Source organism: Sinocyclocheilus rhinocerous, unplaced genomic scaffold (genome assembly GCF_001515625.1).
Source record: "Sinocyclocheilus rhinocerous isolate Xijiao unplaced genomic scaffold, SAMN03320098_v1.1 scaffold2788, whole genome shotgun sequence".
Lineage (NCBI taxonomy): Eukaryota > Metazoa > Chordata > Actinopteri > Cypriniformes > Cyprinidae > Sinocyclocheilus > Sinocyclocheilus rhinocerous.
The window spans coordinates 72716-86210 of record NW_015641436.1 but is presented as its reverse complement, the minus strand read 5'-3'; the positions used below and the strand labels follow the sequence as shown (position 1 = coordinate 86210).

The 13495-nt window shown below is 33.3% G+C and overlaps 1 protein-coding gene across 1 annotated transcript in view; it reads right to left on the bottom strand.

The window, feature by feature from the left end:
* Nucleotides 1-658: 658 nt before the first annotated feature.
* Nucleotides 659-13495, bottom strand: part of LOC107754885 (protein-methionine sulfoxide oxidase mical1-like) — a 40763-nt gene continuing 27926 nt past the window's right edge. Inside the window, exons 14-21 of the mRNA XM_016571495.1 lie at nt 12608-12678; nt 9149-9869; nt 7287-7402; nt 6579-6680; nt 6061-6154; nt 3408-3495; nt 3002-3075; nt 659-2110 (exon numbers count right to left, since the gene is read on the bottom strand). Coding sequence (XP_016426981.1) covers nt 1911-2110; nt 3002-3075; nt 3408-3495; nt 6061-6154; nt 6579-6680; nt 7287-7402; nt 9149-9869; nt 12608-12678 — 1466 coding nt within the window. The 3' untranslated portion in view covers nt 659-1910. The remainder of the gene's footprint in view (nt 2111-3001; nt 3076-3407; nt 3496-6060; nt 6155-6578; nt 6681-7286; nt 7403-9148; nt 9870-12607; nt 12679-13495) is intronic.

The window sequence follows — 13495 nt, the reverse complement described above, 5'->3', positions numbered from 1 at the left end:
ACTGTACAAACACTTTCAAATAATGATACGCAAATATATGAAATTAGAAATATATAAATGGAAACCGGTCCAGGCAGATGTACCCCTGAGAGTCAAAACCATAATCATGCAGAAAATATCAAAACAATGAATAATAATAATAATAATAATGTGTGAATTTCAGAAGAATAACAAAATACAGTCACTTACAAGAAAAAAATAAATACATAATTGCACATTGCACAAAAGCTCCTTGTGATATTAAATCTCTTGCTGCAAAGCTGTAATATATTCAATAATTATACAATGCAAGTGCTGTTTAAGACATGATACTGGCATCAGGCTACACCATTTCTGCCAAATACGACATCATAAATATGTAAATACCTTTATATAATATCTTTTAATGAGGACGTTTTGTATGGAAGCTTATTTCTGCCACAGAATAAAAAATAAAGGTTGTTGCAACTTTTTATCTCACAATTCTGACTCTTTATCTTGCAACTGCAAATTATAAACTTGCAATTCTGAGTTTACATTTGACAAATTTAATTCTGTGTTTAAATTTAATTCCGAGTTAGAATTCTGAGATAAAAAGTAGCAATTACTTTTTCTTTTGGTTTCCACCAATTAATTCCGACTTTTTCTTAGAATTCTGACTACATTTCACAAGTTTAATTGTGAGTTTACATTTCACAAGAAAACGTTCAGAATTGTGAGATAAAGTCGCATTTACCTTTCCAAGCCTGACCTTTTTTTCTCACTCAGAATTCTGAGTTTGCATTACAATTTTTTTATTTTTTTTTTGGTTTGTTTTTTCCCCAACTACATCTTGCAATTCGGACTCTATATCTGGTAATTCTGAATGTTTATCTTGCACTTGCAAAAATCTGAATTCTGAGTTAAACTCACAATAAGCTTTTACATTTTTTTAATTGTGTGTCAGAAATAAGCTTTAATCATTTTGATAGCTAGAACATACATGACCTTGATAGACTCTTCTAAAAGTGCGAGATGCAATACAATCGCACACGTGTGCACAAACATCTGCCCCAGTGAAGTCCGTGTGTTTGAGCGTGAGAGTTTGAAGCGAGTCAAAGGCTGTGTCTGGGCAGTGAAGGCTGGGACGGATGTGCAGCTCCACAACATTTTCTAGAGTCTCCAGAGTTTCTGTATCCATTTAAAAGCACGTTTATGTTGGAGCGAGACCGTAGCGGCCGGCACTAGTTTCCAAATCTTCAGTGTCATAAATCTGTGTGCGCAGATGCGTTGAACTCTTTGGTTTTCAAGAGCAGTGTCTCTGCACAAAGATGTGCAATGTATGCATTTGTTCCTGCAAGTCATTGGGTTTGTTTATATTGTGTGATATAAGTGAGTCTTTAAAGAGACAGTTCACCCAGAAATGACTATTTATTCACCCTTTTGTCAATGCAAACCTGTATGACATTCTTTCTTTCATTGAGTGCATTTTGACTTTCTTTCTATTTTCGATCTATGCTATAAAAGTAAATAGTGAGCTGTTGAGGCTCAAAAATGAGACCAAGTCATGGTTCACTGAAAATTTTAAGCACTGCAAAACTGGTTATGAGGCACATGAGAAGCGTTGATTTTTTGGCATTACTCAAACTAAATGAAGCTGCGATTTGAGACAGAAAAACTACTTTTATATGAAAGCCTAATAAAACTTCACATCAATCACGTGGCTTCAAGGACATGTAATTACGTTCATGATGATTTAATGCTGCTTTTTGTCCTCCTTGCTGACCTTTTGGAAAAGAGAACATCATGCAACTTTTTCCTTTTGTTTTCCACAAAAGATAGCGAGTCATGGAAGGTTTGTAAAGGCACGAGGATGAGTAAATGATGAGCTTTATGGGGAACTACTCTGTTAAGGTGTTGTGGCATTCAAAAAAGCGTGTGTTTGTGGCGTCTCAGTCCCAGAGCACCTGGGATGCTGCGGTTGAATGTCTCTTGGCCTCCAGTACTGAGTTCCCCAGCAGTTCATCGTTGACTTCCTTCAACCTCTTCTCCTCCAGGAAGGCCACCAGTGAATCCCTCATGTCCACCACGTCCAGCATCTCCTGCAGGACCTGATTCTCATGTTCTCGCTGCTCAGGGGTTTTCTCAGAGTCTACATGCACAAGAACATCGAAACATGTTAATGCATGTGTGCATATGTTCACATAATAAAAAAAAAAACACACCAAATTAATACTTTATTTAAATATCAATAACAAAATTAATAACAGCATAATATAATCTTAGTATTAACTTGTTTAAATACTTCAAACTATTTTATTAAATTACTTAAATGATAAAAATAAGAATATGTAATATACTTTAAATATTTAATATGATATCATTTTAAACAATAAAAACATTTATTTCTGTCTTTTTGCTCATTGTGTTGGAGCATGTGCAACAGCTAAACAACAACAACAATACTAATTTATTATTTTATATTATTATTATTAAATAACTATTTAAATTATTACAAATATTTAATATATTATAATTCAAATATATAAATGAATACAATCAAATTATTTGTTTTGGAGTTTTTTGCTCATCGTGTTGGAGGAACTAAACAACAACAACAACAACAATAATAATAATAATAACAACGATTTCTATTCTTATTACTATTATTAATTATACATGACGCTTTCATGACCTCATATTAATTGCCAAATGACTATTATATAAAGAGAACACTGTACTTCGATATTAATAATAACTTAATTCTGATTTAATATTAAAATTAAATTGTTAAAATCAATGAGTAATATTTAACAAGAATTTTAGTAATTTTATTTATTAGCTTTTTTACTTTGTGTTATTATTATTATTAGCAATAATAATAACAACAAAAAATATTAATATGAATAGAACTTCATTTTTAATTTGCATTTTAATTTAATAATTATATAATGACAAATCAACACTATATAGTACTATTTACAAACTGAAATATTAGCAAACTAATTTCTCGGTAAAACAGAATCTTTTTTTTATTTCCCACCATCCATTTCCATGTATCTCCGTAGCTCCATCTCTAACATGCTCTGTTTGTCTTCCAGCTCCAGCTGTCGAGACCTTTGAAACACAAAACCAGAATCACACAAAAATATTCTGCTGCTGTTAGCACAGCCTGTCATTTAGTTTCTGCATAGAGGATCCAACTGTGCACAATATATGCTAAATACATGCAAAGCGGTGGGTTAAATAAATGAGGCCACTCGAAGCATTCATCTTAAGCATCAGTGCTCGTCAAAGACATGCAGAAGAGAGAGGTTGCCAGGGGCAACAAGACGACGAGGCTTGAGGTTTTTCTTCAACACATGCAAAAATAGATGATGCACTTGGAGCAATAACTGCTATTGAGCTCCTTAATGTTAATTCTGTTAATGCTCAGTGTTCAGACTTACGCAACCATGAGATCCGACTCCTCTGAGAGCAGATTGTTCTTCTCCTGGACCAGATCAATCCAGTGATCAATCGTTTCAGGGTCTGAACCTAAAACACACAGCGTTAAAACAAGATCTCTTTACTCTCGGTCGTCGCCACACTTTGACACCCTTTGGCTTCACTCAACCAACCTATAGTGCATTCTGGGATGCTTACACAACAGTACTGAAGGAGTTTCCATGCATACAGGGCACAAAAAAGCTTTTAATTGATTTCATCTGAAGAAATTCATATGCAACGAATAAATAAATGTAAGCGTTAATTAAGTTACTTATTCTTGTACAAATATCTAATAAACATTTTTTGAAAAAAGAACATTCATGTTCACTGAAAGCCTTATGTTTGTTCCATGTTGGAATGAAAATAAATGATATATGGAAAAAAAAAAATATATATATACACACACATATATATATATATATATATACACACACACACAATAAATATAACATTTTTATTAATTAATACAATACAATTTAACACAATAAAAACGTTTTGGCTTTTTTGCTCATTGTATTGGAACACTAACAGCTAGATGACAACAACAACAATAATAAAAATAATAATAACAATAATATAATTATTAATTATACATGAAACTTATGACTAGTGATCGACCGATATTGATATTTTATGACCGATACCAATTATTTGCATGTTTATGTGCCTGATAACCGATATGCAGAACCGATATTTATTTACTGTTATAAAGTAAATAAATGACTGAGTGAAGTAAGTCCATGCTTCACTTTGGTTTTTCCTCCTTTCAGTCATCTTAAAAAAAGTGTTGAAAATTAGCAGTCTTTCATGTTAAATTTAATCTTCACATTACAACAATAAAAAAACTTTTTATTTAATGCATCAGCAGCAACACTAATATTAACAATAAGCAAAATAAATGTAGATGGTCTAATGTTTTCAAATGGAGAAAATAAATAAAGGAAAGGAGTCATATCAACTTCATTTTAAACTACAGTTTTAGTAGGTTTATAAGATGTTTAATAGGCTAAAGAGTGAAGAATAATTCACTGGATAATGATAATTCACTGAATAATATTCTCTGGAATATTGAAATATAACAAACAAAACATCGTATTTTATTGCATTTCTCAACTGGCATGTTATATCAGAATTACTAATAATGGTTTTGTCATTCTAGATTATGAAATGCCTGCTGACAGCGCAGTCTATATATGCATTTACACAGAACTATACTCAAACTGCGATCGCTCATGGAGATAATAAATCATTAATTTCCATAGAGTTGTATCTAATGGTTATATAGTAAATGTTAATACAATTTAGGGTGTTTTAAACAAGTGTATCTTGTTAAAAGCTTTGGATAAAAGCGTCTGCTAAATGACTAAATGTAAATGTAAATGTAAAAGTTACATGCGGTGGCCGTGCTGGAGCATTTCCTGAACAGCAATATGAAAGCTCATTCATGGCTGTATTATTTAATTAATGCAAAGTTACGTCTTTATTGGGAGAGGACTTGACGGATTATCTTAGCCTACGTGACTCCGACTTCATGAGACGATGAGCAGCATAGACAACAGAGAGCGAATTAAATTCAGCACTTTTATTTCCAACATGCGCCCATTCATGGCTGCATATTATTTAATTCACGCAAAGTTACGTCTCTATTGGGACAGGACTTGACGGATTATCTTACATGACTCCGTGAGTTCGTCTCTATTTCTTCGAGCCAAGCTGCATAAACTGCATATCAGGCATTTATGTAATACATCTAATTTGTGCATTAATGGCTGTTATGTTAAATAAAGTTTACTAACTACAGTAAATCAAGTACCCGTGCACGCCGTTGTTGTTGTCTTGTTTCCCCTCAGACGCGCTGCAATGGTGATCCTGCGCGCAATTCTCAAAACATCCACAAGATGACGGCGTTTATCGGTGAATCCGATATTACAAAACCGATATCCGATTATTGTAAAATGCTTAAATATCAGGAAAAATATCGGTAAATCGGTCGATCTCTACTTATGACTTCATTTAATTGACAGATGGTAATTCATTTCAAATTCAATACTTAACTGACTACATAAAGAAAATATAATAATCATATCATGATACGAAACTCTGCATTTCAATAATAAAAATGACTGAAATTAATTATTATTTAGAAATAAAAAAAATATTTGTTTCGAATGTATTATTAATATTAAATAATTTAAACGAATCAGACATATTTAATATTATATAATTTATTATAGAAATTAATAAAATTTATACATTTATTTGATTTAATTTGTTAGATCATGTGCAGCAATAGCTAGATCGAAATAATAAAATGTATCATTATAATAATAATAATAATTATTATTACACATTAAGTTGTCATGAGTTTATATTAATAGACTGATGGACTTATTGTAATTCAATCCAAATTCATTTGTTACATTTTTTGCTGGCATATGAATTTCTTTAAATTTATATTCAATAGACGTCTCAGTGACTACCAGTGCTATGAGGGTTAACAAGTTCGAAGTGTTTCAGTGAGAATCCAGCGCCCAGTCTGACTGCTGTAGAACATGATGAAGTGAAATCATTAGCAGTGAATGTGGTTTTCTGTAGATGGATGAGATGTCATACCAGCCTCTCCTCTCAAAGCTCTCTCCAGCTCCACTCCTTTCTCCTCCAGCTCTTTAAAGGTCACTTCTATCTCATCCAGCCGTCTCTGAATCGTCTGTGGAAGTGGCGGAACCAGGACAGCATGAAAATCAGATACTTGATAGAACTCGATGCTAATGTTTTATTGGTAAAACTTCACAATAAGGTTCCATTTGTTAACTACAATAGTTAACATGAACTAACAATGAAAAATACTTCGAAGGCATTTCTTAATCTTAGTTAAGGTCAACATTTGTTAATAATTCTTAAAATCAAAAGTTGTATCAATTAAAATTATTTAATGGACCTGAAACAACATAAGCAAGGAACAGTTGTACTTTAATGTTAATGGTATGTAATGCATTAGTTAACGTTTACTAATGGGACCTTACTTTAAAGTGTTACCTTTTATTTAACCTGCATATGTTTATTAGTTATGGGAAACAATCTACACGGTTCAGACTTCTTCTGTGGTCTTTGAGGAGTGTGATCTTGCTCACCTGAGCTTTGTGGAAGCGCTGGATTTCACTCATCCTTGCTTTCCGCTCCAGAGTTTTCATCCTCTTTGGGTCGTGTTTCTCTGAAATCTCAAAATCAGCCCCCTGAACACAGAAAACACAATCCCGAGTCAACAACTTCCTAGAGAGCAGCTTTTAATCAGTCTACCAGAAAACATGATCACATGATCTAGTGTTTTTTCCCCCCAAAATAAAAGCTTGATAGTTTGAAAATTAAGAAAGACATAAATATGATTTTTTTTTATTAGTAGTAGTTTTTATTTTACAGTGAAATGTTACAATATTAATGCTTCTTATTTTGCTTAATATCTGCATTTAATAATAATAATGTCATATTGATCACACGTCACATAATCACAAAATGTTTGGCCAAATTGTGCAGCCTTACAAACAAGCATAGCAAAGGTGGAAGGTTTTACATTTTAAATCCCAATCCAAATTTTGATCAAATATTTTCCCCAAATCATGCAGCCTTTGTTCATGAAATGGCATCATCATCATCAAGTTCTATTCTGGGCAGTCATGCTCAAGTATCACCAAAATAACTGCATATTCTTCTTGTTTGTAGAATTATGTTTGTAGAAAATGTCATGCATAGAAATGTGGCCTTCTGACCAAATCTAGGGCCGGTCCTCAGCCAAAATAAGCTACGGACCAAGTGTTAAACTACTCATTTGAACATAATCTCACCTTGCAATCCAAATAATGGTCTTCTCCTTGAAGATCCTCTTCATTCTCCTCTTCATCATCGTCAACACCTTCTTCATTATCGTCTTCTGATACATAATGGTCTGGTTGGGCTTGTCCTAATGAAAATCACAGCAAAATCAGCTGCTAAAAATTCATCTTAACCTAGAGACGTTCAGTACTAAAAGATATTTGTACACATAATACTCAGTAATATTTTCGATTTGGCTTCACTGACACTGAATGAGAACAAAACCTAAACAGTATTGTCTTCTGTGGAGCTGCTTTATAGCTGAATTGAATTAGTTTCATAATTGACCCAAAAAATAAAAATTTCGTCATCATTTACTCAGCCACAAGTTGTTTCCAAACCTGTACGAGTTTCTTTCTTCATTTTAAGGCATTCTAAACATGCTAAATGACTAAATGTAAACAATGTTGGTAGCCAAACAGTTGCTGGTAGCCATTGACTTAAAAATACAATGAAAGTCAATGGGTACCAGCTATTCTTCACAATCTTCTTTTGTGTTCAACAGAAGAAAGAAACTCATACTAGTTTGGAACAGGATTTAGTTGAGGATGAATAAATGATGACAGATTTTTCATTTTTTCTTTCATTTTCTCATCAAAGAACTACTCTTTTGATCAGTCTACTAGCTGCTGTTTTCAGCAGTTTTCAACCTAAATTAAAGCTTGATGGTTTGAAAATGAAGAAATTAAGACAGCAATAAATATTAGCATTGTATAGTACAGTTGTGCTGTAACTATTATTATTATTTATTATATTATTTTATTAAATACTATTTTTATTTTACAGTAAAATACCAATAGTAGTCATTTTCTTTAATATTTAGACATATTATTAATAATAATACTTATCAACAATTGCAACAATAATGATAATAATAATAATAATAATAATAATAATAATAATAATAATTTATTACATTTTATTAGTCATGTTGATAGATAATCACAAGATTTTTGGCAAAATTGTGCAGCCTTACACACAATGCTTTTATTTTATTTTATTGACACTATTGTCTTTTTTTTTTTTTTAGAGCTGCTTCACACAATTCTTTTTTTTTTTTTTATTGACACTATTGTTTTTTTTTTTTTTTTAGAGCTGCTTTACAGCAGAATTTGAATTTGTCTCATATTTGAAGAAGTTTGCCATTTTAACAGAAGTCTGTTAACAGAATTGTAAATTACATTTTTGAAAATTACTTTTCATGCAGTGTGTAACACAGCTCTTATTGAATGAAAACATCCTGCAAAGTTTTAAATCTGAAAGTGCACCATGTATAAAGTTATTGTCTCTCAAAAGAAAGAGTCGACTCTGAATCATTGAAACAAGTTGTTTTTTAAAACAAATCCCAAGCCGTTTCGTGTTGACGTCAACATGAAACATTAGCATATTGCCCGCCCACTTGTTGGTCTTTTCGCGTTGGTCTGAATGAAAATGCCAATTCATTCTTTGCCACTAGGTGCTGCTTTTGGAGCGGTAAAAATAGCGGTCTCCCCGGTAACGCTGTAAACAAAGCAGCACTGGGCTCACAAACTCTGCTTTATCAGGAATTACAGGCATGATTAAATGAAAATGAGACCAGTCCGACCAATCACCGCAGATTAGCGTCACGCAAAGGACGGGTTTGGAAAAATGAATCATTGAATGAATCGTTTGGGAGTTGTTGAGCAAGTAAGGTAAAAATAAATGCATAAGACAATTAAAGTGTTTTTTGACCTTGCATGCAACCTGTTGTTGGGCACCTTTCATTACCCATAATAGGGGCACTTTAATAGAAAGTGTATTGTATAAAGCACTATCTAAATAAAGTTGACTACCAAAAATGTTGACTCCTAACCTGAAGGTGCGACTCTGAGGACACTGAAGCGCTGCTGCAGTCGAGGTGAAGACAGATTCCATGGGGAAAACTTGGAGCGCATCTTTCCGTGTTGCGAGTGTGCAGAAGGTGGCGGTTCACTCTTCCTTCTCATGCAGCGCCGGTTGCGCTGGTCCCGCAAGCTCATCCCGGTCGCGGTGCCTCCGCTCCAGTAGCCCTCCTCCTCACCTCCTTCCTGCTGCTTGGAGGAAGAGGAGGTGGAGGCGGCAGAAGACGAGGCGGGCGTCTCAGAGTCTGAATCCTGGCTGAGCCGGTCGGCCTTCTCCTCTTGGCTCAGCTGAAGTTTACGCAGCGACGGTTTGGATTTGGATTCCGGAGTTTCCTCTTGGTTCTGCTCTGGTTCCTCGGGGGTATTTGAGGCTTGAGGCACCACGTTATGGACAGTGCGAGGTTTTGGGAGCGGAGCTCTGGACGGTCGAGGGGCTGGCACTGGAACGGACGGACTACTGTTATTTTGTTGGTTCTCGATGCCTGTGCTCTCTGGATTGAGCTCTGATGGCGGTTGGTCTTCTTGCTCTGTGGGAGTGAGACACTCAGTCGATTCTTCAAAGTCAGGGTCAACGGAGATCTTGTATGAGCCCTTCCGTCTTACAGAGACGTGTGGAGGTGGGGATGAAATTTCCACTGTTTCACCATTTTTCTCCTTATCATCCTCCTCATTAAGGCTATTTTCGATTTGATTCTAGAAAATTGAAAAACATAACATTATCATGATATTTTGGAACAGACATATTTTGTGCAAGTGCGTGAACTGTTACACTGCGAAACGGTTTTAGACAGAAATGTGTCAAAATACAATCCATATGTACTACTGTTCAAAAGTTTGCGGTCGGTATGATTTTTAAATATTTTGAAAGTCTCTTATGCTCATCAAGACTGCATTTATTTGATCAAAAATACAATAAAAACAGTGAAATATTATTGCAGTTAAAAATAATTGGTCTCTGTGTGAATATATTAAAAAAATTTATTTATATTTGTGATGCAAAGCTGAATTTTCAGCATCATTACTCCCGTCTTCAGTGTCACATTATCCTTCAGAAATCATTCTAATATACTGATTTGCTGCTCAAGAAACATCTCTTGTTATCAATGTTGAAAGCAGTTGTGCTGCTTAATATTTTTGTGTAAACATTTGTAATAAATTTTTTCAAGAGTCTTTGATTAATCAAAAACAATGCGATCAGTTTGATTCTAAACTAATAACTCTAATGACATATGTGACCCTGGACAACAAAAGCAGTCTTAAGTCGCTGGGGTATATTTGTAGCAATAGCCAAAAATACATTGTATGGGTCAAAATGATCGATTTTTATTTTATGCCAAAAATCATTAGGATATTAAGTAAAGATAATGTTCCATGAAAATATTTTGTAAATTTCCTACTGTAAATATATCAAAACTTAATTTTTGATTAGTAATATGCATTGCTAAGAACTTCATTTGGACAACTTTAAAGGAGATTTTCTCAGTATTTAGATTTTTTAAAATCTTGATTCACCCTCAGATTCCAGATTTTCAAATAGTCGTATCTCGGCCAAATATCTAACAAACCTATCCTAACAAACCATACATTAATGGAAAGCTTATTTATTCAGCTTTCAGAAGATGTATAAATCTCAATTTAAAAAAATTGACCCTTATGACTGGTTTTGTGGTCCAGGGTCACATATACAGTACAGCTTACAACTAACTGTGAGACTTTAACTAGATTACTAACTGACTGTAAAATTAAGTGATTTTTTCGGCTGTGGTAATATATCAGTCAACCATTATTGGCAATAGTATAGTGATGTGTAAAGCATTGCTCACAAAAACATTTCAAATCAACCAGCTTTCTGTTGTTCAATATGCATGACCATCTTTAATCGATTCAAAATTCGTGCGGGAAAATATTTTGCCCTCAAGCAAAACTCCTGGTTGCATGAACTCCTGTTGAAATGTCTCAATCTTAACAGTGACATTTTTCAGAATAGCAGTAAATGTGAGTGCACTAGGGGTGTGCAATATTTATCGTCTACAATAATATCGTAATTGTTGTTTTAACGATGTGCGAACTGACATTATCAAGTGTGTGTATGCAAAAAACAAACAAAAACACATCTTGAGAGTCCAAAAGCATTCACTGTGTGATGAAGCCTATTAGAATAGTTAAAAATGTACCTATAATTCAAGTTACGAAAGCAAAAAATAACACTATGGTTTTATAAAAGATTTGCAATAGTCAATATCACATAAGCAAGAGTACCGATTCTACACAAGAGTGAAACAAACAAGAAGTTAATATTTACTGAGTCACTTTTTACACACAATATTGTCTGTTGTCTGTTTCACCAACAAAAATAGTCGGAACAGAACATCTCTCAGAGCAACACTGCGCTGTTTCGCTCCTGAATGAATCGGTTTTTGAACAAATCATTTGAGTCAATGATTCAATGACCCATTCATAAAGACCTTCACTTGCTTTGATTTTAAACGAATTAGGCATTTTGAATGAATTGTTCGAATGACTGATTCAATGAATCACCCATTAAGACAGGGACTTGCTGCCACCTACTGGTGGTTTTAGTGTCATATTTATTTATCCATGATAGGCTTTAATTAAGTACGTACAATGGGAAAGCAGACTTGCAAAGCATTGGCTAATCATTCTCATATTCAGTTGTGCATTAGCATTATGTTGGTTTAAAATGAGTAGTACTAAAACTGCTTGTCTTTAAATCATACAGTTGAATAGGTTGCAACAGAAAGTGACTGCAAAAAACATCAGTAGCTCACAGAAAACTGCATCAGCTCTGAGGAGTCTTATGACCAACCACTAGGAATCCAATCCCACAAGCATTACTTTACACAGACGCCTTCTTCAGCACACACACACACACACACACACACACACACACACACACATAGCACAATCTCAGCGTTAAACACCATTCTGCACAAGAGCAGGAGAGGAAAGGAAATGTTTTCCCTGACGCAGCAGCAGACCCACATTAGTTCTCGTCATATCATGTTGTTTCATAAGAAATAGCTGAATATATCTTAGTGAAGAAAAGACCATCTGTCTATCATACCATCATAACATATTTAACAAAACTTGCACAAATAAGAGCTTAACCTAACTCTTTAAGTTTGCACTATGATCATGAATAACACTGATTTTCATCTGACACATAAAACACTAGAAAAATGATTAAAAATTGGACCTGAGAAAAAAACTATTACTATGGTGTCAAGTCCAAATAAATCAATTTCATATATATTTTTGTGCATATGAACTATAGAACTATGGCTTAATAATGAAAGTTATTATGCTCCCCACACTCTCAGAGCAATATCCTTCCCAGTATCCTCACACAAGAGATCCGACAGTAAATAGGAGGCAATCAAGCGTCTCATTAGCTCTGATGTGATTCATACCTGTGAGCCTCTGTGACCTTCATCACCCTCCTCTTCCTCAGCCACTGAGTGCAGCTCACAGTAGAATCTCCCTGAAGACAAATCAAATTCAACATGTTCTTCTTAGACAAGGGGTAAATTATTGAACAAGCCCCACAAGCAGGATCATTTAAGAAGATCTATTTTTGAAGGGCTGCATAGGTGGTTGATTGTAATTTACATGTGTTGTAATAATTAGAACCTAATAAAACAGCATTCCACACTGTGCACGTTATGAATAGCTTTAAAATCTTATGTAATAATTTATATAACATCAAGATGTTTCAGTCCTTATGACAGCAGATGAGAGACAAGTGTATGATAAATAATAAAATAAATTGCATTATGTAACATAAGAAATATAAAAAAATATCAATACTGAAATATTTATTATCATTCAGAAATTCTGAAAAAATTATATACTGTATTTAGGCCTACTTTTAGCTACTGTTACTCACTGATCTCCAAAAAAAAATAAAAAAAAAAATAATAATAAAGTAAAACAAAAAAGTATAAGGTTAAATAAAATGAAGTACAAGAAAATGAAATAAAGCATAATAAAGTAAAATAAAATGAAGTATAAGGTCAAATAAAATGAAGTAAATAAAATGATGTATAATAAAGCAAAATAAATGAAGTATAATTAAATAAAATAATAAAAATAAAATGAAGTATACAGTAGTAAGGTAAAAGAAAATGAAGTATACTAAAGTAAATTCAAATTAATAATAATAAAATGAGGTATAATAAAGTAAAGTAAAGTAAAATAGAATAGAATAAAATAAAGTAAAATAAAGTAAAGTAAAAAAATAAAGTAAAATAAAGTAAAGTAAAAAAATAAAATAAAATAAAATAAAATAAAATAAAAAA